We start from the raw sequence: 25679 nt of genomic DNA, 5'->3' as shown, positions 1-25679 counted from the left end.
ACACAGCTACTGTAGGCTCCCCTATGAGATTCATACACAGGGACTGTAGGATCCCCTATGAGATTCATACACACCTACTGTAGGATCCCCTATGAGATTCATACACAGGGACTGTAGGATCCCCTATGAGATTCATACACAGGGACTGTAGGATCTCCCCTATGAGATTCATACACACCTACTGTAGGATCTCCTATGAGATTCATACACACCTACTGTGGGACCCCCTATGAGATTCATACACACCTACTGTAGGATCTCCTATGAGATTCATACACACCTACTGTGGGACCCCCTATGAGATTCATACACACCTACTGTAGGATCTCCCCTATGAGATTCATACACACCTACTGTAGGATCCCCTATGAGATTCATACACACCTACTGTAGGATCTCCCCTATGAGATTCATACACACCTACTGTAGGACCCCCTATGAGATTCATACACACCTACTGTAGGATCTCCCCTATGAGATTCATACACACCTACTGTAGGATCTCCCCTATGAGATTCATACACAGCTACTGTAGGATCTCCTATGAGATTCATACACAGCTACTGTAGGATCTCCCCTATGAGATTCATACACACCTACTGTAGGATCCCCTATGAGATTCATACACAGCGACTGTAGGATCTCCCCTATGAGATTCATACACACCTACTGTAGGATCTCCCCTATGAGATTCATACACACCTACTGTAGGATCTCCCCTATGAGATTCATACACAGCGACTGTAGGATCCCCTATGAGATTCATACACAGCTACTGTAGGATCCCCTATGAGATTCATACACACCTACTGTAGGATCCCCTATGAGATTCATACACAGCTACTGTAGGATCCCCTATGAGATTCATACACAGGGACTGTAGGATCCCCTATGAGATTCATACACACCTACTGTAGGATCCCCTATGAGATTCATACACAGCTACTGTAGGCTCCCCTATGAGATTCATACACAGCTACTGTAGGCTCCCCTATGAGATTCATACACAGCTACTGTAGGATCTCCCCTATGAGATTCATACACACCTACTGTAGGATCTCCCTATGAGATTCATACACAGCTACTGTAGGATCCCCTATGAGATTCATACACAGGGACTGTAGGATCTCCCCTATGAGATTCATACACACCTACTGTAGGATCTCCCCTATGAGATTCATACACAGCGACTGTAGGATCCCCTATGAGATTCATACACAGCTACTGTAGGATCCCCTATGAGATTCATACACACCTACTGTAGGATCCCCTATGAGATTCATACACAGCTACTGTAGGATCCCCTATGAGATTCATACACAGGGACTGTAGGATCTCCCCTATGAGATTCATACACACCTACTGTAGGATCCCCTATGAGATTCATACACAGCTACTGTAGGCTCCCCTATGAGATTCATACACAGCTACTGTAGGATCTCCCCTATGAGATTCATACACAGCTACTGTAGGCTCCCCTATGAGATTCATACACAGCTACTGTAGGATCTCCCCTATGAGATTCATACACACCTACTGTAGGATCTCCCTATGAGATTCATACACAGCTACTGTAGGCTCCCCTATGAGATTCATACACAGCTACTGTAGGCTCCCCTATGAGATTCATACACAGCTACTGTAGGCTCCCCTATGAGATTCATACACAGCTACTGTAGGCTCCCCTATGAGATTCATACACAGCTACTGTAGGCTCCCCTATGAGATTCATACACAGCTACTGTAGGATCCCCTATGAGATTCATACACAGCTACTGTAGGATCCCCTATGAGATTCAAGGGAGTGAAGGGCTTTGTAGGTGATGAGGAGGATCTTGAAATTGATGTGGGACTTGACTGGAAGCCAGTGGAGGTGGATGATCTATGAGATTCATACACACCTACTGTAGGATCCCCTGAGATTCATACACAGATACTGTACACTATGATACAGGCTAATATTTGACACATTGTCAGGATAAAGTGGCTCTTCTGATGCCAAGTCGGCAAAAAAATGCTGAATATTGAGTGCTCAATATTTCAAAATGATTGAAATGAAGTCTTAATTTCTTCATTTATTTGTGTGTGTGTGTGTGTGTGTGTGTGTGTGTGTGTGTGTGTGTGTGTGTGTGTGTGTGTGTGTGTGTGTGTGTGTATGGCATGTATGTGTTTGTGTGTGTGTGTATGTTTGTGGTATGTGTGTGTATGTCTGTGGTATGTGTGTGTGTGTATGTGTATGTGTATGTTTGTGTGTGTGTGTGTGTGTGTGTGTGTGTGTGTGTGTGTGTGTGTGTGTGTATGTTTCTGTGTGTATGTGTATGTGTGTATGTGTGTGTGTATATGGTATGTATGTGTGTGTGTGTATGGTATGTATGCGTGTGTATGTGTGTGTGTATGGTATGTGTTTGTGTATGTTTCTGTGTGTGTGTGTGGCTGTGTATGTATGTGGTATGTGTTTGTGTGTGTGTATGTTTCTGTGTGTGTGTGGCTGTCTATGTATGTGGTATGTGTTTGTGTGTGTGTATGTTTCTGTGTGTGTGTGGCTGTGTATGTATGTGGTATGTGTTTGTGTATGTGTATGTTTCTGTGTGTGTGTGTATATGTATGTTTCTGTGTATGTGTGTGTGTGTGTGTGTGTATATATATGTGTGTGTCTGTGTATGTTTGTGTATGTGTATGTTTCTGTGTATGTTTCTGTGTGTGTGTATGTCTGTATATATATGTGTGTGTGTGTGTGTGTGTGTGTGTATGTTTCTGTGTGTATGGTATGTGTTTGTGTGTATGTATATGTGTGTGTGTATATGTGTCTGTATATATGTGTGTGTATGTGTGTGTGTGTGTGTGTGTATATATGTATATATATGTGTGTGGTCCAGGTCCTCAAGTCGGTGTCTCGTCAGACGGTGGACGGCGTCCTCAGCGTGGCCAGCGTCAAGGTCACCTCTGACATCACGGCGTTCTGCAACGCCTCCAACACCCAGGGCACCGACGCCGTGGCGTTCACCATCAGGGCCAGTGAGTCCCTGTCTCTGTGTGAGTGAGTGAGTGAGTGAGTGAGTGAGTGAGTGAGTGAGTGAGTGAGTGAGTGAGTGAGTGAGTGTCTCCCCCCTCTCCCTCCCCCCTCTCTGTATCCTCCTGCAGTTTCTAACCAACAATCATCTCAAGGTCTCAAAGTCCCTAAATACATGCGTTATATTCGGCCCAGGTTCCACAATACGGTCTTAACCCTTCCGTAGTGTGGTAGTGAAAGGGTTAACCGTTTGGTAGTAGTGTGGCAGTGAAAGGGTTAAACCAGCCTTACAACATCACTCGGTACCTTTTAAGAAGGTGAAACAGCGCCCCCCCCTGGCTAAACGGTCAAACTAGGAACGACAGCTTTTTGTTGGAAAAGGTTGCCTGGCGACTGGGCACCTCGCGGGGGGCGTGTCCTGTATGACTGGGCACCTCGCGGGGGGCGTGTCCTGTATGACTGGGCACCTCGCGGGGGGCGTGTCCTGTATGACTGGGCACCTCGCGGGGGGCGTGTCCTGTATGACTCTGCACCTCGCGGGGGGCGTGTCCTGTATGACTCACAGGATGTCTCTAGCCGCTCAGCTTGCGATCTCAGTCATGGCCATTTCGGCGAGAGCGAAGGTTTTTTGACCTCAGTTTTAGTCGCGGAAGCGAGACGGAGCAGCCGCTGATGTGTCCGTGAGGAGAAAGTAATAATAATATAATAATAATAATAATAAACTTTATTTGTACAGTAGCACCTTTCTTACAAGAATTGCAGCTCAAAGTGCTTCACAGCAGCAAAAAAAAAGACACAAAATGAGCACATAAAGTGCAGACATGTAAAAATCACAGTTTTTCACATTAGGCTCCAACATCCAACATAGGCCACCTTGTTTATGGTTTGATTCTATGGCACTTTTAAAATAGACAATAATAAAAAAGAGTAAATAGAATAGAATAGAATAGAAATACTTTAATCATCCCGAGGGAAATTTGACACCACAAATCGCTCACATTAAACATTGAGACATTTAGACGGAACAAAGTCACCAATAAGAATAACAAAACAAATGGCCTAAGAATAAGATAATAATAATAATAGAGTACGGACCGGGATTCACATTTCGTATGTTATGTATATACATTCTAGTATAAAATATACAGTAAAAATAGTAAAAGTCTACAGTATTGCACTATCGCACTACAGTAAGTGTAATATTGAACAGTGTTGTTTTAAAAGTAAAAGATGGTCACTGTCACCCTGTGCTCAGTGATGCAGTGAATAGACAGCGTGAAATAGTGCAATTAAATAAAAAAGGACGGCTCTCCTCTCCCTTCAGTCCAACGTCGGGTCCCTGAACCCCCCGTCGTCCGTCTGTAACAATAGTGATTCGCCCCCAAAGCTTGTGTGTGGACGGTGTGTGAATGTGTGTCTCTCCCTCCGTCCCCAGTGTGCTAACATACCGTGTGCCTATACCTGTGTACCTCTACCTGTTTACAGTTCTACATACTACCACAACCCCAACCACTACCACTACCACAACCCCAACCCCAACCACTACCAAAAGCACTACCAAAAGCACAACCACCACCACCACGACAGGTAAGACGGACCGGGCAGACGTTGGCCTACGCTCGACGCCCAAAGCCACTCAGTTTGTATCGGCAAAAGAAAGAGTAGAAGAGAAGAGAGAATCTGTGCTCCGATGACAACAGAGAGAGAGAGGTGCGGCACTTATTTAGTCTCCAATCAATCAGTGCTATGATGTCATAGATGGTTGGGTTGGTGATGCATAGGGTCATTGAGCTGATGGGGATGGAAGCTGGGGGTCACAAGTCATTAGACTAACAAAGGGCTGCTCTCAGACGGAATGTGTCAAGTCGGGGGGTGGGGGAGGGGGGGGTGGGGGGGTACATTGCTTTCTGGGTAAAGTAGTCATTATTACACATGACACGAGAAATGGTTCCGGTTTCTTTGAAGCGCCGTGGCTCAGAAATGAGTTGTGTGTTTATAAGCATGATTCATAAGACATAGATTGAAACGTATCTGCCTGATTTGTGCAAGTGAGGGCTTATTTTGAAGGTGTGAACCTGTACTTTCATATTATGTCAAAAAATATTTACATTTAAAATCCCCTAAAGGGCCCAGAATCGGGGGGGGTTCACAAAAAATCTCAGACCTCAGAGGGTTTTAATGTAGTTGTACGTCGTGAAGACAGCAGACACGACACTCTCATATTCATATATTTCTAATTGTTTTGGTCGGGCTGGCCTTCAGATCCTTTTTCATGGGAATCTTTCGTGGGAATTTATAAACCCCCAACTTTATGCACAAGCCTAGAGTTCAGGAAATCTAGTCGTAATGTTTTAAAGCCAAGGAACGTATATCTTTTCTTTTTAATAATACAAGCACGGTTTCGACAAGCACAGACAAAAAAAATCTATGCTTTATGATCTCGGAGAGCCGTCGGTTTCCATGTTGCATAGCATAATAATCATCGCTGTAGCTAATCTTAATGGTTCCCGAGGGCTTTGCGGCCATTAGTGAAACTACTTAGGGGCAGAGAGGAGCTCAGTGTGATCACTGTGATCACTGTAATCACCCTATTAGGTGCTTTTCACTCCTACTCTTTGTTGCCGTGAGTCAGACACCAGGAATGAGAGGGAGAGAACGTCAATTGCTTCAGCGATTGGCATCATTAAAAGGTCATTATGGCAGAATTAGGAGTTAGGACCCATTTTTGAAAGCGCTAATCTTATTGTTTCTGGAGATTTACGGTTGTTATATTATAGTTCACAGCGCCGGCGTGGTTCCTGGAAGGCGGAGAGGCGTTTTATTGTGATTGTAAGATGGAGTTATGTTCCACGTTCTGAATTCTTACGTGACGAGTGGCATCGCTCTGCCCTCGTCGGGTCTTTGAACAGCGTTAGAAATGCCGACGGGATGGAAACGGAGACGATACACTTCTTGTGTCCGAGGGAATAGACTCATAAGGAGTACTGTGGTTCAACTGGACACTCATTATCAACATGGACAGTTGACAGTTGATGTTATGGCAAATATTGATATTGGTCGTCGGGGGGACTGACTGGAGAAGACGGCTGATATTTAAATGCACTCGCGTCGAATCTCCTGACTCACATTATGACTAGTACTTCTCTCTCTCTCTCTCTCTCACACTCTCTGTCTCTTGCTCTCTCCCTCTCACACTCTGTCTCACTCTCTCTCTCTCTCGCGCTGTCTTTCTTTCTTTCTATTTCTCATCTCTCTCTCTTGCTCTCTCTCTCTCTCTATCTGTCTCTTTCTCCCTCTCTGTCTCTTTCTCTCTCACTGTCTTTCTTTCTCTCTCTGTCTGTCTCTCTCTCTGTCTGTCTGTCTCTCTCTCTCTCGTTCATCTCTCTTTCTCTGTCTCATACTCTCATCTTGCTCTCTCTCAATCTGTCTCTTTCTCTCTATCTGTCTCTCTCTCGCTCATCTCTCTTTCTCTTGCTCTCTCTTTCTCGCTCTCACTCTCTCTATCACTGTCTTTTTCTTTCTCTCGCTCTCTTTCTGTCTCTCTCTCGTTCATTTCTCTCTCTCTCGCTCATCTCTCTGTCTCTTGCTCTCTCTCACTCTCCCCCTCTCACACCCTCTGTCTCTCTCTGTCTCTCTTGCTGTCTTTTTCTTTCTCTCTGTCTCTCTCTCTCTCTCTCTCTCTCTCTTTCTGTCTTTCTCTGTCTCTCGTTCATCTCTCTCTTGCCCTCTCTCCCCCCCCCCCTCCCTCTCTCTCTCTCTCTCTCTCTCTCTCCCTCTCTCTCCCCCCCCCCCTCCCCCTCTCTCTCCCCCCCCCCTCCCCCTCTCTCTCTCTCCCTCCCTCGTCCCGGCAGGACACACGTCCAGCTCCTCTGAGGAGACCTGTGTTTGTGTCGGTTGTTGTTTGTTCCTCTGAGCACCAGTGAGATGAGATTAAGCAGAACAGCTGGGCCTGTTGCCGTGGAGACCAGCCTCTGTTTACTGGGACCAGACCCGGCTACAGTGAAGAGCACTCTGCTCAGTCAGCAGGCTGTGATCCGTGATGCGTCTTCTGAAAAGTGAAACAGGGGTTTGGTTTGGTTAGGTTTGGTTCAGGCTTCTCTTAAAGGCACAGGGTTTATTTATAGGGTTAGGGTTAACCCTTTATCTATAGGGTTAGGGTTAACCCTTTATTTATAGGGTTAGGGTTAACCCTTTATTTATAGGGCTAGGGTTAACCCTTTATTTATAGGGTTAGGGTTAACCCTTTATTTATAGGGTTAGGGTTAACCCGTCTCTGATACGACACCCAGTGAATAACGGCTGTGTGGTTTCCTCCCAGTCAAAGCTACGACTGCTCTGCCGGGGAAGAGCGTCAAGAAAGGTTTGTATGGTAGCCTTCCTCCTTTTCCTCTTCCTCCTCCTCCTCTTCCTCCTCCTCCTCCACTGCTTCCTATCAAAGACACGGCACAACCCTTCCTCCTCCTCTCCAGAGCACCTCCTCCTCCTCCCGTCTCTCCTCCTCACCCCCGGACACACCCTCCTCCTCACCCCCGGACACACCCTCCTCCTCACCCCCGGACACACCCTCCTCCTCACCCCCGGACACACCCTCCCTCCTCCCTTCCTGAAGAACAAAACAAAAGGAAAAACTGAGCGCCGGGTTCATCATCATCACCATCATCATCATCATCATCATCATTCCTGCTGCATGTTGTCATGTGTTTTCTTACTCCTGTCTGGAGACAAACACTCCTGCTGGAGGGAGAGGCCACCGGTCCTTCTGTACATACATACATACATACTGTACATACATACATACTGTACATACTGTACATACTGTATATACATACATACATACATACATACATACATACATACATACTGTACATACATACATACACACATAATGTACATCCATACACACACATACATACTGTACATACATACATACACACATAATGTACATACATACACACACATACATACTGTACATACATACATACATAATGTACATGCACACATACTGTACATACATACATACATACATACATACAACATACATACACACATACATACACACATAATGTACATACATACATAATGTACATCCATACACACACATACATACTGTACATACATACATACACATAATGTACATCCATACACACACATACATACTGTACATACATACACACATAATGTACATACATACACACACATACTGTACATACATACACACATAATGTACATACATACACACACATACTGTACATACATACATACACACATACATACATACACACATACTGTACACACATACATACACACATACTGTACATACATACATACACACATACTGTACATACACACATACTGTACATACACACATACATACTGTACATACATACATACACACATACTCTACATACACACATACTGTACATACACACATACTGTACATATACACAGATACTGTACATACACACACATATACATACACACATACTGTACACACATACACACAAACAAACACATACATACATACATACATACATACATACATACTGTAGACATACATACACACACACACACACTTGAATGATGCTCCACTCTCTTCCACGCCCACTTGGTTTGCGTTGGCTGCTGCTCACTGGATGATGCCACACGGCCTGCCTGACATCCTGCACCCTGACCTCCGACCCCTGACCTCCGGCTCCTGTGTTGTTATTGTTAAACTCCCATTGTGTCCCGTGCAGAACAAACAGTACAGTAGTAGTGACCCTGTGGGCGTGCTTCTGTTTCTCTCCACCAGAGGGCAACGGCGTGGTGATCGCGGTCATCATCATCCTCATCCTGCTGCTGGCCGTCCTGGGGAGCGTGCTCTACTTCCTGTACAAGAAGGGCAAGATCTGTGGGCGCTCGGGCAAACAGGACCTGTGAGTTATTATTATATATTTATATTATATAGTTATTATTATATTATATGACCAAACAGGACCTGTGAGTTATTATTATATATTTATATTATATAGTTATTATTATATTATATTACCTATTACAGGACCTGTGAGTTATTATTATATTATATGACCAAACAGGACCTGTGAGTCTGTTACTGTGTTACTGACCTTTGACCTGTGAGTGTGATGTGTTACTGTGTGATGTGTTACTGTGTGATGTGTTACTGTGTGATGTGTTACTGTGTGATGTGTTACTGTGTGATGTGTTACTGTGTGATGTGTTGGTTTACCCGCTGTACTGACTGTCTCCTCCGGGCCTCACACTGTACTGACTGTGTCCTCCGGGCCTCACACTGTACTGACTGTGTCCTCCGGGCCTCACACTGTACTGACTGTGTCCTCCGGGCCTCACACTGTACTGACTGTGCTCTCCTCCGGGCCTCACACTGTACTGACTGTGCCCTCCGGGCCTCACACTGTACTGACTGTGTCCTCCGGGCCTCACACTGTACTGACTGTGTCCTCCGGGCCTCACACTGTACTGACTGTGTCCTCCGGGCCTCACACTGTACTGACTGTGCCCTCCGGGCCTCACACTGTACTGACTGTGCTCTCCTCCGGGCCTCACACTGTACTGACTGTGCCCTCCTCCGGGCCTCACACTGTACTGACTGTGCCCTCCGGGCCTCACACTGTACTGACTGTGCCCTCCGGGCCTCACACTGTACTGACTGTGCTCTCCTCCGGGCCTCACACTGTACTGACTGTGCTCTCCGGGCCTCACACTGTACTGACTGTGCTCTCCGGGCCTCACACTGTACTGACTGTGTCCTCCGGGCCTCACACTGTACTGACTGTGTCCTCCGGGCCTCACACTGTACTGACTGTGTCCTCCGGGCCTCACACTGTACTGACTATGTCCTCCGGGCCTCACACTGTACTGACTGTACTCTCCGGGCCTCACACTGTACTGACTGTGCTCTCCGGGCCTCACACTGTACTGACTGTGCTCTCCTCCGGGCCTCACACTGTACTGACTGTGCTCTCCGGGCCTCACACTGTACTGACTGTGCTCTCCGGGCCTCACACTGTACTGATTGTGCTCTCCTCCGGGCCTCACACTGTACTGACTGTGTCCTCCGGGCCTCACACTGTACTGACTATGTCCTCCGGGCCTCACACTGTACTGACTGTGCTCTCCGGGCCTCACACTGTACTGACTGTGCTCTCCTCCGGGCCTCACACTGTACTGACTGTGCTCTCCGGGCCTCACACTGTACTGACTGTGCTCTCCTCCGGGCCTCACACTGTACTGACTGTGCTCTCCGGGCCTCACACTGTACTGACTGTGCTCTCCTCCGGGCCTCACACTGTACTGACTGTGCTCTCCTCCGGGCCTCACACTGTACTGACTGTGCTCTCCGCGGGCCTCACACTGTACTGACTGTACCCTCCGGGCCTCACACTGTACTGACTGTACCCTCCGGGCCTCACACTGTACTGACTGTGCTCTCCTCCGGGCCTCACACTGTACTGACTGTGCTCTCCGCGGGCCTCACACTGTACTGACTGTACCCTCCGGGCCTCACACTGTACTGACTGTACCCTCCGGGCCTCACACTGTACTGACTGTGCTCTCCTCCGGGCCTCACACTGTACTGACTGTGCTCTCCTCCGGGCCTCACACTGTACTGACTGTGCTCTCCTCCGGGCCTCACACTGTACTGACTGTGCTCTCCTCCGGGCCTCACACTGTACTGACTGTGCTCTCCTCCGGGCCTCACACTGTACTGACTGTGCTCTCCGGGCCTCACACTGTACTGACTGTGCTCTCCGGGCCTCACACTGTACTGACTGTGCTCTCCTCCGGGCCTCACACTGTACTGACTGTGCTCTCCGCGGGCCTCACAGCACCAAGCAGAAGTCCAACAAGGACATCGTGGTGGAGATGAAGGGAGACACCGAGGAGGCCGTGCTGCTGGGGGTGAACGGAGAGAAGAAGCCTCCTAGCGACCAGGTAAACAATACAATCCATTCACCACATCAGGTCCGCACCGCTGCCTCACAGCAGGAAGGTCCTGGGTTCGAACCCCAGCAGGGGGCCTTTCTGTGTGGAGCTTGCATGTTCTCCCTGTGTTCACGTGGGTTTCCTCCAGGTACTCTGGTTTCCTCTCACACCATGAAGACATGGTAGGCAGGGACCACAGATGGAAACTAGCTCATTAGCTAACTCTACGCACATTTACATTGAGGTGGAAACTGAAGATGTTGATTAACGGAACGTAGACCAATCGCAGTCACTCTTATTGTCTGGGACCAAATTCGGTCACGCCCCATTCCCAGTAAAAAGTGGGAATCTCTAGACTGTGTTTTGGGGCGACGGTGTTTACGGAAGTGCGAGGGTAGCCTCTTAAAGTTGACGATACACAACACTTTCTGTTGTCAGTAGATGGCAGCATTGGTTTAAAATTAAAAGGTGAAAATGTTGAAAACTACAACAATACATTTCCCAAGAGCTTTAGCACAGGTCACAGGTCACGGGGACGCGTCTATTCTTTGACGCGATCTGAACAGCGGTAAACTATTAATGCGACCTCGGTACAGTGGCCGCGAATGGTAAACTAATGATCTTAACAAAAGTGCATCATTAGCATAATAATAAGGGAAACAAAATGGTACAATTTAAGATTTTAAATGTTATCCGCATATAAAGGACAAATAAAACATCGTTAATTTTGTAAGAAACCTCAATGAAAACGGCGCAGGGTAAGTTATATTCGCTATTGTTATGAAAATGTGATAGAATCCTATAAAAATGTGGACGCATTTGGTCACCGTGACGTTAATGTGCACTGTCCCTGGGTAATACAATTGTTACTTAAACTCTTGAACACACACACACACACGACACACACACACGACACATGCACCTTAAGATGCACGTACACTTTTACGCAAGACACTTTCTGTAGACATTTAATATTTAATTTGATCTTACCTCATTTTGATATTTTTATTTATCATACTACTACTTATTGGACACACACACACCCTGTACCTCATCATGCACATACACCACACGCAAGACACTTTCTGTAAATAGACTATTTTATCTGACCTTTTTACATTTTATTTGATGTTACCATTCTTGTATTCATCGATGTTTCTTAATTGTGCACCGTTTAGTGCAAAACACAATAATTTCATTACCTGGCTGCAATGCCCCCCCCCCCCTCTGTATTGTTGTGTATATTTGACAAATAAAGAACTTGAACTTGATGCACTGACTGGGACCAAGACGTCACTGAACGTTTCTGCTTTTCAACCGTCCTGATTCATGATCCGTTAACATCTCTTTCTCTCTCTGTCTCTCTCTCTCTCTCCCTCTCTCTCTCTCTCTCTCTCTCTCTCCCTCTCTCTCTCCCCCCTCCCTCTCCCTCTCCCTCTCTCTCTCCTTGTGTTTGGCCCTGGAGTGAAGAGTATCTGGATGTGAGCAGGTGAGAGACGGAGGTCCATGTCAGATGACCGCTGACAGACAGACGGACAGACGGCTGTTCCCATCCTCCACCCTCTCCGTCTATCTCCGTCAACTCCAGCGATGCCGTCTAGCCACCACCAGAGCTCTCTGTTAATGGAGTTATGTCGTGGAGCGGCTCGGTTCTTCTATCGTTTCACATCTACAGATGGTCAACCGAGACTCAAAGTCTCTCCCAACGTCGGGCCTCTCGCCTGCTTCCAGTCCAGGGTGCCGTTCTGTTGTTGCCATGCAACGCTAGCCTCCCCGCCCGGAGATTCGGCGAGAACCAATCGCAGAGCTCCACGACATAACTCTATTGATCTCTATTGGCTATAGCGCCCCCCCGACACCTCCATGGACAGCCTGTGTACTGCAGTCGTCATGAACTCGAGCCTCGACGTCTACTGCTGACCGCCCCGAGGACCCCCCAGCTAGAGGACTAGCTGGGACCGTTTTTTTAATAGCCAATCAACTGCCACCTCAGGCAAACCAATCACTGAAGAGCAGCCCGCCGCGACGTCTCGTTTATCAAGTGTAGATACTATATTCTGTGTATATATTTCTTTATTTAAAATAACCCGATATATATAAAACGAAAAAAAAGAAGAAAAACAACAAAAAATGCACAACCAGAGAGAGAGCGTTTTGTTTCGGTGCTCACATATTCAACACGGTGGACATTTTGCTCTTAGATCATGCCGTGCTCAGGTTGGGGCTCCTTTCCAACCCTGCTCCCCAACAACCCAAGGTGGGAACCCAACCCCCCCGAGCGTGGCATGAGAGCAAAATGGCCACCGTGAGAATGTGGTCAGTTGTAGTAGTAGCCCTTCCGTCTTTTTGTTCTTCTTTCTACGTTTCGACCCTGCTTTTGCTAAAAGTCTGTACACTGAAACCCAGGGGCCCAGGCCGCGCTTTATCCCTGCCGCCAGAACCCTAGTGGTACCAGTACCGCTGCCAACCACCAGGTCCTTAGTGGTACCAGAACCAGTACCGCTGCCAACCACCAGGTCCTTAGTGGTACCAGTACCAGTACCGCTGCCAACCACCAGGTCCTTAGTGGTACCAGAACCAGTACCGCTCCCAACCACCAGGTCCTTAGTGGTACCAGAACCAGTACCGCTCCCAACCACCAGGTCCCTAGTGGTACCAGAACCAGTACCGCTCCCTGCCGCCAGGTCCTTAGTGGTACCAGAACCAGTACCGCTGCCAACCACCAGGTCCTTAGTGGTACCAGAACCAGTACCGCTCCCAACCACCAGGTCCTTAGTGGTACCAGAACCAGTACCACTCCCTGCCGCCAGGTCCTTAGTGGTACCAGAACCAGTACCACTCCCTGCCGCCAGGTCCTTAGTGGTACCAGAACCAGTACCACTCCCTGCCGCCAGGTCCTTAGTGGTACCAGAACCAGTACCACTCCCAACCACCAGGTCCCTAGTGGTACCAGAACCAGTACCGCTGCCTGCCACCAGGTCCTTAGTGGTACCAGAACCAGTACCGCTCCCTGCCGCCAGGTCCTTAGTGGTACCAGAACCAGTACCGCTGCCAACCACCAGGTCCTTAGTGGTACCAGAACCAGTACCGCTCCCAACCACCAGGTCCTTAGTGGTACCAGAACCAGTACCGCTCCCAACCACCAGGTCCTTAGTGGTACCAGAACCAGTACCGCTCCCTGCCGCCAGGTCCTTAGTGGTACCAGAACCAGTACCGCTGCCAACCCTGTAGCTTCTGTTTCTTCCCCGTTTGTTCTCGTCGAGTCACATAATCCTTTCTCATTTGATGTTTTATTTGATATATATATGTTTTATTTTATATATATATATATATATGTAACGGTTGTGACATCGTCACCTTAAAGGGGAACTATCTTATAAATGGCCTTTTTCAGTGTTTAGCATTGTTTCCTAGCTATGTGGACTTATATTAATAGGATCTATGTCTCTAATTCTCATATTGGCGCATTCTTCCAATTCTCCTCTCACAATATTCACCCTCACTGAACTGAGTCATCTGAAAATGTGATGATTTGTGATGTCAGAGAGACTCAGCTGCATGATAATGTGGCAGTTGGCACCAGGCCACACAGTGGTTTAGGAGCCCAGCCTCAAAACGGCTCGAGATCTTGAGGTAGAAAAATGCTGTTTTTGAGGACTTGATTAGAAATACAAAATAATGAATAAAAAAAAAAAATAGAATTACAGAGGTGTTCCATAAACTCACAGGAATTGTGTAAAAGTGCCCAAATAGTGAAAGAAATAGTAAAAATAGTTCCCCTTTAATACATATATATGTAACAGATGGTATCGTGAAGCACAGTCACGAAGTGGCTGGGGTGAGTAGCGGTGCTGTGGGTTAAACTCACTCTCACATCCTCAAGACGCATTAGACACGTTACAAAGAAGTGAGTTCACCTCTTGGTATAGCGGTGTGTGTTGTTGCCCGCGGCGTGGGAGACCCGGGTTTGAATCTCCATTGGGCCATCGAAGTTTGAGGTGACGTTGTCACAACCGTTACACATATATATATTTTTAGTCGACCACTGACACCGACTCCTGTACACCCCCCGACCCCTCCCGCTCGTTTGACTGGTGAATGAAGACGTGTCGCTCGTCTGTCAGAGAAGCGTGAATTCTCTGTTCCAAGTTTGGCATTTTCCCCGAGAAGGGCTTAACGTTTGTTTGTTTGTTTGTAGTTATTATAATCTTTCATCGTTTCTCTTACCTCCACAAACTGCTGTCTCGTTTTTCCGCCGTTGTTTGTATGTATGTAATCGGCGCCGTCGCCAATCTTTTGGTCGTATTTTGTACGTCTGCCTTTATAAGTTCATGTTTTTGTATCGGGTGGCTTTACGTGAAGGGCAGGAGAAGCTTCCGTTACGTTATTAGTTATGAAAAAAAAAAACACAACATTCATTGTCCAGTGCACTGATTTCTTTGTAGTTATCATTTATGTTATTGTGCCGTTTTTGTTTGGAGAAGGAATGTCTCTCATTACTGAAACATGTTATTATTATTTCTAGTGTGTTCATTGGAAACATGAAAAAAAGGATGAAGGTTCAACAGATTATTGGCCCGGCGTCACGGTATATCTGGGTCATGGCATGACATTTGCCTTCCCCCGTGTGAGGTGGAGAGAAACATATTTCCATTTTAAATCATCGCATTTCAATAATTGATTTTAAATATATGATGATCTGTGATTAAACCGATATACATGTCAGACCCGCGACATGCGTTTCCTATTCCGGACTCGTCGATAATAAGTGGGAGTGATGCCTTGCGTTGATACCCACCAGCGTTAGCCCCAAAGTGGACAGCGATCAATGAATACCGATCAATATCCAGGTCTACCGTGTTTATATTCGTTACTGAATGTGACTGTACTAACATTTCTCACGACAATTACACTGCTTTAGGTTTTTTAACGTGTGAAACGTCGGGAGTTTGTCAAGTCGGCGTCGGGTCTACTCTACAGAAGTGCCCGTCACCAGGGGCGTGCAGAGACCATGTGGGGGGGGCGGGGGCTCGAGCTACAAAAAGGGCACTTAACCCTTTCACTGCCACACTAGACGGGTAACCCTTTACTATCACGCTACCGTCGATAGGGTTACCCGTCTGTAGTGTGGCAGTGAAAGGGTTAACCCACCAACCCCCAGTGTTCATATTGGACAAAAATAAAGAGGCACTTGGGGCAAAAGGCTCAAGCCCCGCCCCCCTGCCCGGTCCTTCTACAATCACAAGTATATCACCAGGGTTCAACAACCAGAAACAAACGGTAAACCGGTAGAAATCTATACATAATATTGCCTAAATGTGAAAATGGAATTTATGACAATCAACCATCCTTGGTGTGCGTGCAACGTCTAATGTTACACGTGTCATACAGTAGCGTACCATCCCAGCTAATAGACAGTGTGTTGATGTGTGTGTGTGTGTGTGTGTGTGTGCTACAGTACCAATGTTCCTTTTGAATGGTTGAAACCTGTACACTGCCTTCTTGTAATGTTTATGATTTGTAAGATGAATTAACTTTAGGACATTCAAACCAATACATTTAGTTTGTTGTTCTGTCATTTTTGTTCCCAAAGTAAAAAAAGCCAAATAAAGAGACTGTTATTAAAATGAAAAGTCATCAACCGTGTCGTTTGCTAAATGAGACGGACTTTACCTCGTAGAGTGCTGAGTAGAGGCCCCTGGCCGGTCAGCGTCTATACTGCCCACAAGCAAGTTGTCCTTCCGCGTTGCTCCGATTGGCCCACTGACGTTTCTGGTCATGTGACATGTGCGCCCAATCGCACGACGAGCAGTGTCTTAGCCCATTTCCGCGTCGAACAGCCTGCAAACGACCCAACACCTAGTTTATCACCGGTTAAGCTTATAGGCGACTCTTTTCGCAGGTTGGTTAAGGTTAGAGTTTGGAATCAGGGCTGGTGTTCTATCGCCCGCTGCTCTAAGACAAACTCTAACCTTAACCGACTTCGAAAGAGCGCCTAGGCTTAACCGTCCAAAGAACTTGCCGTCACACGATTGGGCGCACATGTCACACATGACCAGAAACGTCAGTGGCCAATCAGATCGCGCAAAAAGGACAACTTGCTTGGCGGGAAGTATATAGATGCTGCCGGTCACAGGAGAGGACTCTGGGTGTGGGGGGGGGGGGGGGGGCAGGTAGACTAGTGGTGTTCAGTAGGACTCTGGGTGTGGGGGGGGGGGGGGGGGGGGGGCAGGTAGACTAGTGGTGTTCAATGGTCAAAGCAAATAATAAGAATTGAGAACATTTTCAGAGTTCACTTTCACACAGAGACAAAGACACGCCATGCTTTTTTCTTCTTATCATTTTATTAACAGTATAGCACTGTGCATACTTTCCAAAGTGATATGAGCATTAATAAAAACCATCAAAAAAGTTAACGAAATGCCTTTTTTTTACTGATGAGGAGGCGACATGGCAACATGGAAACACAGCTCCCCCTCCTGGTAGAAAGCCGAAGTGTCCCCCCAAGTGAGGAACGCAAGTCAGAACTGGGAACGAACGAACGAACGAACGAACGAGCGGGGGGGGGGGGGGGGCTGCTGTTCATCAAGTGGACCAGGGTCAGTTTGACCTCTCGGGTCATTGTGACGGAGATGGTCGAAGAGGACCCGCTCACTGACCCTGGGTCAGCGCTTCTGTCCCCGGAGGAGCCCTAGAGGACGGGCAGGTTTACACTGGACACTGGGCCGTCGAGCCCCCCCCACAGAGGGGGCAGCGGGTGAATAAACGACCCCCCCGTTGGCCCTCTTCAAATACAAGGCCTTATTCTCTCTACGCCAAAGGACTCGCATTATTATGGCACTGCTCACACAACGAGTATTCACACGAGGAAACCTTTGGAACAACGAAGACAACAACAACAAAAAACTTAAATCCGACACGTCGTACAGGAATGCAAAAATGAATCAAAACATTTATATCCACTTTAACATCAGTAAGTTTGTACAGTTCGCCTTTCGTTAAAGTGACAGTATCAAAAGCACAAATTGGTTTACCGTGCGAGAGAGAGAGAGAGAGAGAGAGAGAGAGAGAGAGAGAGAGAGAAAAAAGATTGGGAGTGTTTAGGGAGCGGAGGGACTGGGGGAGTGTTTAGGGAGCGGAGGGACTGGGGGAGTGTTTAGGGAGCGGAGGGACTGGGGGAGTGTTTAGGGAGCGGAGGGACTGGGGGGGTGTTTAGGGAGCGGAGGGACTGGGGGAGTGTTTAGGGAGCGGAGGGACTGGGGGAGTGTTTAGGGAGCGGAGGGACTGGGGGAGTGTTTAGGGAGCGGAGGGACTGGGGGAGTGTTTAGGGAGCGGAGGGACTGGGGGAGTGTTTAGGGAGCGGAGGGACTGGGGGAGTGTTTAGGGAGCGGAGGGACTGGGGGAGTGTTTAGGGAGCGCCCTCCTCCGTCACGAGATCGCATTCAGAAAAGTTATTTCGTTACGTTTCTCAAGGCAACTAGGGACAAAAAAAAATAAAACAAATAACAGTAACGACCAGAAACCGAGACGTCTCTCCACTCAGAACTACATCATATAGAACTACATCATATAGAACTACATCATAGACACTGAGATGTCTCTCCACTCAGAACTACATCATATAGAACTACATCATATAGAACTACATCATATAGACACTGAGATGTCTCTCCACTCAGAACTACAGCATATAGAACTACATCATATAGACACTGAGATGCTGCTCTACTCAGAACTACATCATATAGAACTACATCATATAGACACTGAGATGACGCTCTACTCAGAACTACATCATATAGAACTACATCATATAGACACTGAGATGACGCTCTACTCAGAACTACATCATATAGAACTACATCATATAGAACTACATCATATAGACACCGAGATGCTGCTCTACTCAGAACTACATCATATAGAACTACATCATATAGAACTACATCATATAGACACTGAGATGCTGCTCTACTCAGAACTACATCATATAGAACTACATCATATAGACACTGAGATGCTGCTCTACTCAGAACTACATCATATAGAACTACATCATATAGACACTGGGGGAGTGTTTAGGGAGCGGAGGGACTGGGGGAGTGTTTAGGGAGCGGAGGGACTGGGGGAGTGTTTAGGGAGCGGAGGGACTGGGGGAGTGTTTAGGGAGCGGAGGGACTGGGGGAGTGTTTAGGGAGCGGAGGGACTGGGGGAGTGTTTAGGGAGCGGAGGGACTGGGGGAGTGTTTAGGGAGCGGGGGGACTGGGGGAGTGTTTAGGGAGCGGGGGGACTGGGGGAGTGTTTAGGGAGCGGAGGGACTGGGGGAGTGTTTAGGGAGCGGGGGGACTGGGGGAGTGTTTAGGGAGCGCCCTCCTCCGTCACGAGATCGCATTCAGAAAAGTTATTTCGTTACGTTTCTCAAGGCAACTAGGGACAAAAAAAAATAAAACAAATAACAGTAACGACCAGAAACCGAGACGTCTCTCCACTCAGAACTACATCATATAGAACTACATCATATAGAACTACATCATATAGACACTGAGATGTCTCTCCACTCAGAACTACATCATATAGAACTACATCATATAGAACTACATCATATAGACACTGAGATGTCTCTCCACTCAGAACTACAGCATATAGAACTACATCATATAGACACTGAGATGCTGCTCTACTCAGAACTACATCATATAGAACTACATCATATAGACACTGAGATGACGCTCTACTCAGAACTACATCATATAGAACTACATCATATAGACACTGAGATGACGCTCTACTCAGAACTACATCATATAGAACTACATCATATAGAACTACATCATATAGACACCGAGATGCTGCTCTACTCAGAACTACATCATATAGAACTACATCATATAGAACTACATCATATAGACACTGAGATGACGCTCTACTCAGAACTACATCATATAGAACTACATCATATAGACACTGAGATGCTGCTCTACTCAGAACTACATCATATAGAACTACATCATATAGACACTGAGATGACGCTCCAGTAATAACTACAGTAGACACCGAGGTTCATAAACTATCCATAAGTGAACCTCACCCAACAACATTCTTCACATGCTGCGAGAGGTGAAGTCGGATGTACCTATAAAAAAAAAAGAATATAAAAAAAATTATCTCCTTGGGTTCATTGTGTCCGTTAGTACCTGGAAATCCATCTTTTTGTCCTGTGAAACTTTCCATTGTAAATAATAATAATAATAATAATAACGTTAAGATGTGAAGATCGATGGCTTCTTCAACAAGAGGCTGTGTTTGGCGACGCGTGACGCTCTGTGTCAGCGCCATGTGGTCATTAATAACTCACGGTCATCTCTCTAGTCTACGCTAGTTAGGGGGGGGGGGGGGGGGGGGTGTGTGTAAAAAGCCAGATTCCTGAGTTAGTTCTTACACTGGGCGGGGGGGGGGGGGTTCAACATCACTCACAGAATGAGTAGATTCACTTGGTCCGCCATTAAAAAGACCACGACTAGCCAACGCGCTGCTGTGCTCACTCCCTCCCTCTCAGCAGGGGGCGCCGTTGCGTTTCCACATCTCATGCGTTTTTTTTTTGCTAATATATAATATGCATTCTGAGCGGTGGACTGTAGCGGTAAAAAGAGGTTTTAATTAAACACTGAAAAGGGAGCGAGCTCGAGAGGGTTGCAGGTTCTCAAGCTGCTTGTACTTTCAAGTATATTACGTTACCGACCAAAGAAATACGGATACTGTCACTTTACGAAACAACAACAACAAAAAAAAGAAAAGATAAGAAAAGACGATTAAACAAATATTCACAAATGTACATTTAAGGCTTAATTGTTTTAGCACTAACAATAGTAGCAGCAGTGAAGCACTTCTGAAGTAATTATAATAACAACAATTATGATGATGATCATATTACAATAATATATTATCAAAGTAAATCCATGACACATTTTCTTCTTTTTTTTTTTTCACAATGTGGACTGGGCTGGAGAGACCAGACACCCATATCAGTCAATGTGTCAGAGAGAGAGGGAGAGAGAGAGAGAGAGACAGAAAGAGAGCCAGAGAGAGGGAGGGAGAGAGGGAGAGAGAAAGAGAGAGAGAGCCAGAGAGAGGGAGGGAGAGAGAGACACAGAGAGAGAGAGAGACAGAAAGAGAGCCAGAGAGAGGGAGGGAGAGAGACAGAGACACACAGAGAAAGACAGATACACAGATAGAGACAGAGAAAGAGGGAGAGAGACAGACAAGAAAGAGGGAGAGAGACAGACAAGAGAGAGAGAGAGACAGACAGACAAGAGAGAGAGAGAGAGAGAGACGGAGAGAGACAGAGAGAGAGAGACGGAGAGTCAGCTGACACGGATCACAGAGGACGTTAGCATGTCTGGGAGGTCGGGGTCAACATTAGTACATCCTCTCTGTCTGCACCGGGCCCGTCCATCAGGAGGAGGAGCAGGGTTAGAATAGCAGGGAGTTTGAACACTAGTTAAACTACTGCACTGGAATAACACATTCATGTTCATGTTGTACAAAGTCAGTTTGAGAACGGGCCGTGAAAAGATCCGGTCTGACAGATGAGAGGTTGCTCACACGTACATACATACATATTATACATATATATACACATATATATACACATACATATATACATACATACATACATACATACATACACACACACACATATATATATATATACACTAGGGCTGCACGTTTAATCGAAATAAAATCGTTATTTTGTATGTTACAAGAGACTTTTAAGTTTAAGTCAAGCACTTTGATATATGTGTTTAAGTCAAGCACTTTGATATAATGTTATGTTGCCTGTTTAAGAAAGAGTGCAATAAATGATTTTATTGAAAAAATAAGAATCGTGTGAGAGAATCGTGATTCACATTTGAGCAAGAATCGCCCAGCCCTAATATACAAACATAGATACATATATATATATACACACACACACATATATATACATACATACAGGCACGGATGCTTGTTCACACACACACACACAGAGTGTGCAGGTCGCTCCCCCGGGAGTGTCCATGCTTTCTACAACGGAGTTCGGCGATTTTTGCGAATCCGATTGGCCACTTGCCCATTTCCGCGTCGAACAGCCTGCAAAGCACCTGGCGTTCTATCGCCCTGCTCTAAGACAAACCCTAACCTTAACCAACTTCGAAAGAGCGCCTAAGCTTAACCAGTGTAGACACTTGCGGTCCCACAATTGGGGCGTACATGTCACATGACCAGAAATGAATCGCCGAACTCCGTTGTAGAAAGCATACAAGCCCCCGAGGAGCCAGACAGACAGACAGATGGTGGTCCAGACCCGAAACCAACGTCGCGCTACTTTGACAAAAGAATTTACACCACGACAAACACGTCTTCAAAACACGCACGTCTTCTTAAACTAAAACTAAAAAGTACCAAAGCAACATCGTTAATTAATCAAAGGCCAAAGGAGTTCTGCCCTGTGTTCGTCTGCCGAGCTGAGCAGACTGAGGAAGACCCCCCCCTAACACCTCCTGCTCCTCTTCCTCCTTCACAGGTACTCCTACCAGCAGTAGGGTCTCTCTCACTGACCCAGAGGTCTCTCTGTTTGACTCCGAGAGGACGGTACCAGCAGTAGGGTCTCTCTCACTGACCCAGAGAGGTCTCTCTGTTTGACTCCGAGAGGACGGTACCAGCAGTAGGGTCTCTCTCACTGACCCCGAGAGGTCTCTCTGTTTGACTCTGAGAGGATGGTACCAGCAGTAGGGTCTCTCTCACTGACCCCGAGAGGTCTCTCTGTTTGACTCCGAGAGGACGGTACCAGCAGTAGGGTCTCTCTCACTGACCCCGAGAGGTCTCTCTGTTTGACTCTGAGAGGACGGTACCAGCAGTAGGGTCTCTCTCACTGACCCCCAGAGGTCTCTCTGTTTGACTCTGAGAGGACGGTACCAGCAGTAGGGTCTCTCTCACTGACCCAGAGAGGTCTCTCTGTTTGACTCTGAGAGGACGGTACCAGCAGTAGGGTCTCTCTCACTGACCCCGAGAGGTCTCTCTGTTTGACTGAGAGGACGGTACCAGCAGTAGGGTCTCTCTCACTGACCCCGAGAGGTCTCTCTGTTTGACTCTGAGAGGACGGTACCAGCAGTAGGGTCTCTCTCACTGACCCACAGAGGTCTCTCTGTTTGACTCTAAGAGGACGGTACCAGCAGTAGGGTCTCTCTCACTGACCCCCAGAGGTCTCTCTGTTTGACTCCGAGAGGACGGTACCAGCAGTAGGGTCTCTCTCAGTGACCCCGAGAGGTCTCTCTGTTTGACCCTGAGAGGATGGTACCAGCAGTAGGGTCTCTCTCACTGACCCACAGAGGTCTCTCTGTTTGACTCTGAGAGGACGGTACCAGCAGTAGGGTCTCTCTCACTGACCCAGAGGGGTCTCTCTGTTTGACTCTAAGAGGACGGTACCAGCAGTAGGGTCTCTCTCACTGACCCAGACCAACCCGCATCGATAGCAAACAAACCCTCGAAGCTGAACTACTTTTCACATACTGTATATGTACGTATATATATATATATTATACATATTTAATATACATTTACTCATATATTAAATTCTCATATAGACACGCATACATTTTTATCGTCTCTCCTCTCGTTTCGTCCGCGTGAGGCGTCGGGTTACATTTTCGCCAAAGAGGCTTCAAAATGGAACGTGTGAATTGTTCTCCGGGGGTTTCCGTAGAAAAGTATTCCGTCGCGCGCCGTGTGGTCGTCCTGTAATCGTCCCCCACACACACACACACGCACGCGCGCACGTGCACACACACAGTACTATAGAGATGTATTTGAAGAAGAAGAAGAGGAGGGCAGACAGCTGTGCTGAAGGTCACAGCAAGGCCAGACACACACCGCTGAAAGCGCATGGAGTGCAGAGCACAGAGTCCCACAGGCTGGGAGCCCCAACCTGAGGAGGGGCGAGCCAGGGCAACGAGAGCACAGAGTCCCACAGGCTGGGAGCCCCAACCTGAGCCAGGGCAACGAGAGCACGGAGTCCCACAGGCTGGGAGCCCCAACCTGAGCCAGGGGCGAGCCAGGGCAACGAGAGCACGGAGAGAGAGAGGGAGAGAGAGAGAGAGAGAGGGAGATACAGAGAGAGAGAGAGAGAGAGAGATACAGAGAGAGAGAGAGAGTGAGATACAGAGAGAGAGAGAGGGAGATACAGAGAGAGAGAGAGAGAGGGAGATACAGAGTGTGAGAGAGGGGAGAGAGAGAGAGAGAGAGATACAGAGAGAGAGGTAGAGAGAAAGGGAGAGAGGGAGAGAGAGGTAGAGAGAAAGGGAGAGGGAGATACAGAGAGAGAGAGATACAGAGAGAGGGAGAGAGAGAGACAGTGAGAGAGAGAGATAGAGAGAGAGAGATACAGAGAGAGGGAGAGAGACAGTAAGAGAGAGATACAGAGAGATAGATAGAGAGAGAGAGAGAGAGAGAGAGAGTGACAGTAAGAGAGAGATAGAGAGAGAGAGAGAGGCAGAGATACAGAGAGAGAGAGATACAGAGAGAGAGAGACAGTAAGAGAGAGACAGTAAGAGAGAGATAGAGAGAGCGAGAGAGAGACAGTAAGAGAGAGAGAGAGAGAGAGACAGCGGACAGCGCAGGGGGGCTATGTGAGCACGTGGGCGGTGTTGGGGATGGAGACGAACTCTCGCAGGATGTTCTTGGCCATCTCCAGATTGTTCTGTGCGATCATCAGCGCCTTCTGGATGTCCTGCAGGCAGTAGCCTTGGCTCAGCAGGAGCTCGATCTCACTGCTGATGTGGGGATCGGGACCGGGACCGGGACCAGCTCCTCCTCCTCCGGGCGGGACCAGGACGGGGACGGGGCTGGCCCGACGCTCCGCGGTGATGCGTCGGGGCAGGGGCTTGGGGGGCCTCTCCGGGGCCTCCTCGCTGGACACTGCGGAGAGAGAGAACAGCGTGTCGTTAAACAGACGGTTAGCCGTACAATGAACATCTTACTTTGCTAGTCTAGCCCTGCACACAAAATCACTCAATACTTAAAGGGGAACTATTTTACTATTTCTTTCACTATTTGGGCACTTTTACACAATTCCTGTGAGTCTATGGAACACCTCTGTAATTTATTTTTTTATTCATTGTTTTGTATTTCTAATCAAGTCCTCAAAAACAGCATTTTTCTACCTCAAGATCTCGAGCCGTTTTGAGCCTGGGCTCCTAAACCACTGTGTGCAGCTCATCTTGTACCTGATGCCACACAGCACATTATCATGCAGCGGTGTCTCTCTGACATCACAAATCAGCACATTTTCAGATGACTCAGTTCAGTGAGGGTGAATATTGTGAGAGGAGAATTGGAAGAATGCGCCAATATGAGAATTAGAGACATAGATCATATTAATATAAGTTCACATAGCTAGGAAACAATGCTAAACACTCAAAAAGGCCATTTATAAGATAGTTCCCCTTTAACTAAAAATTAACTATTTAAATACAAACGAATGCTGAAAAAAATAAAGGTAAAAATAAGATATTGTTTTTTTTTATAAAAAAAATGGTATAAGATATATACAAGGCACAAGTGAGTGACATTGACGTTATAACCACCGGAGGCACAACCATCACATCACAGCCCTCGGTTAAATATCTACAGATCCAGTTCATAGTGTATCCTAGATGAGACTCTAGGAGGTACCCACATGGCCCTA

General features: G+C 47.0%; 2 protein-coding genes across 2 annotated transcripts in view; one reads left to right on the top strand and one right to left on the bottom strand.

Moving 5' to 3' along the window:
- The window catches only part of mcamb (melanoma cell adhesion molecule b), a gene marked incomplete at its 5' end in the record, with an annotated part of 29561 nt that extends 16203 nt beyond the window's left edge, over positions 1–13358 (top strand). The window contains 4 exons of the mRNA XM_084311929.1: positions 2877–3015; positions 8802–8925; positions 10861–10966; positions 12423–13358. Of these exons, the coding sequence (XP_084168055.1) occupies positions 2877–3015; positions 8802–8925; positions 10861–10966; positions 12423–12425 (372 nt within the window). The 3' untranslated portion in view covers positions 12426–13358. The remainder of the gene's footprint in view (positions 1–2876; positions 3016–8801; positions 8926–10860; positions 10967–12422) is intronic.
- A 10921-nt stretch (positions 13359–24279) lies between these two features.
- The window catches only part of cbl (Cbl proto-oncogene, E3 ubiquitin protein ligase), a 42209-nt gene continuing 40809 nt past the window's right edge, over positions 24280–25679 (bottom strand). The window contains 1 exon segment of the mRNA XM_084323355.1: positions 24280–24910. Within this exon segment, the coding sequence (XP_084179481.1) occupies positions 24618–24910 (293 nt within the window). The 3' untranslated portion in view covers positions 24280–24617.

The sequence above is a fragment of the Notolepis coatsorum genome (genome assembly GCF_963971535.1).
Source record: "Notolepis coatsorum genome assembly, chromosome: 1".
Taxonomy (NCBI): Eukaryota; Metazoa; Chordata; class Actinopteri; order Aulopiformes; family Paralepididae; genus Notolepis; species Notolepis coatsorum.
This window is presented reverse-complemented; position numbering and strand designations above follow the sequence as displayed.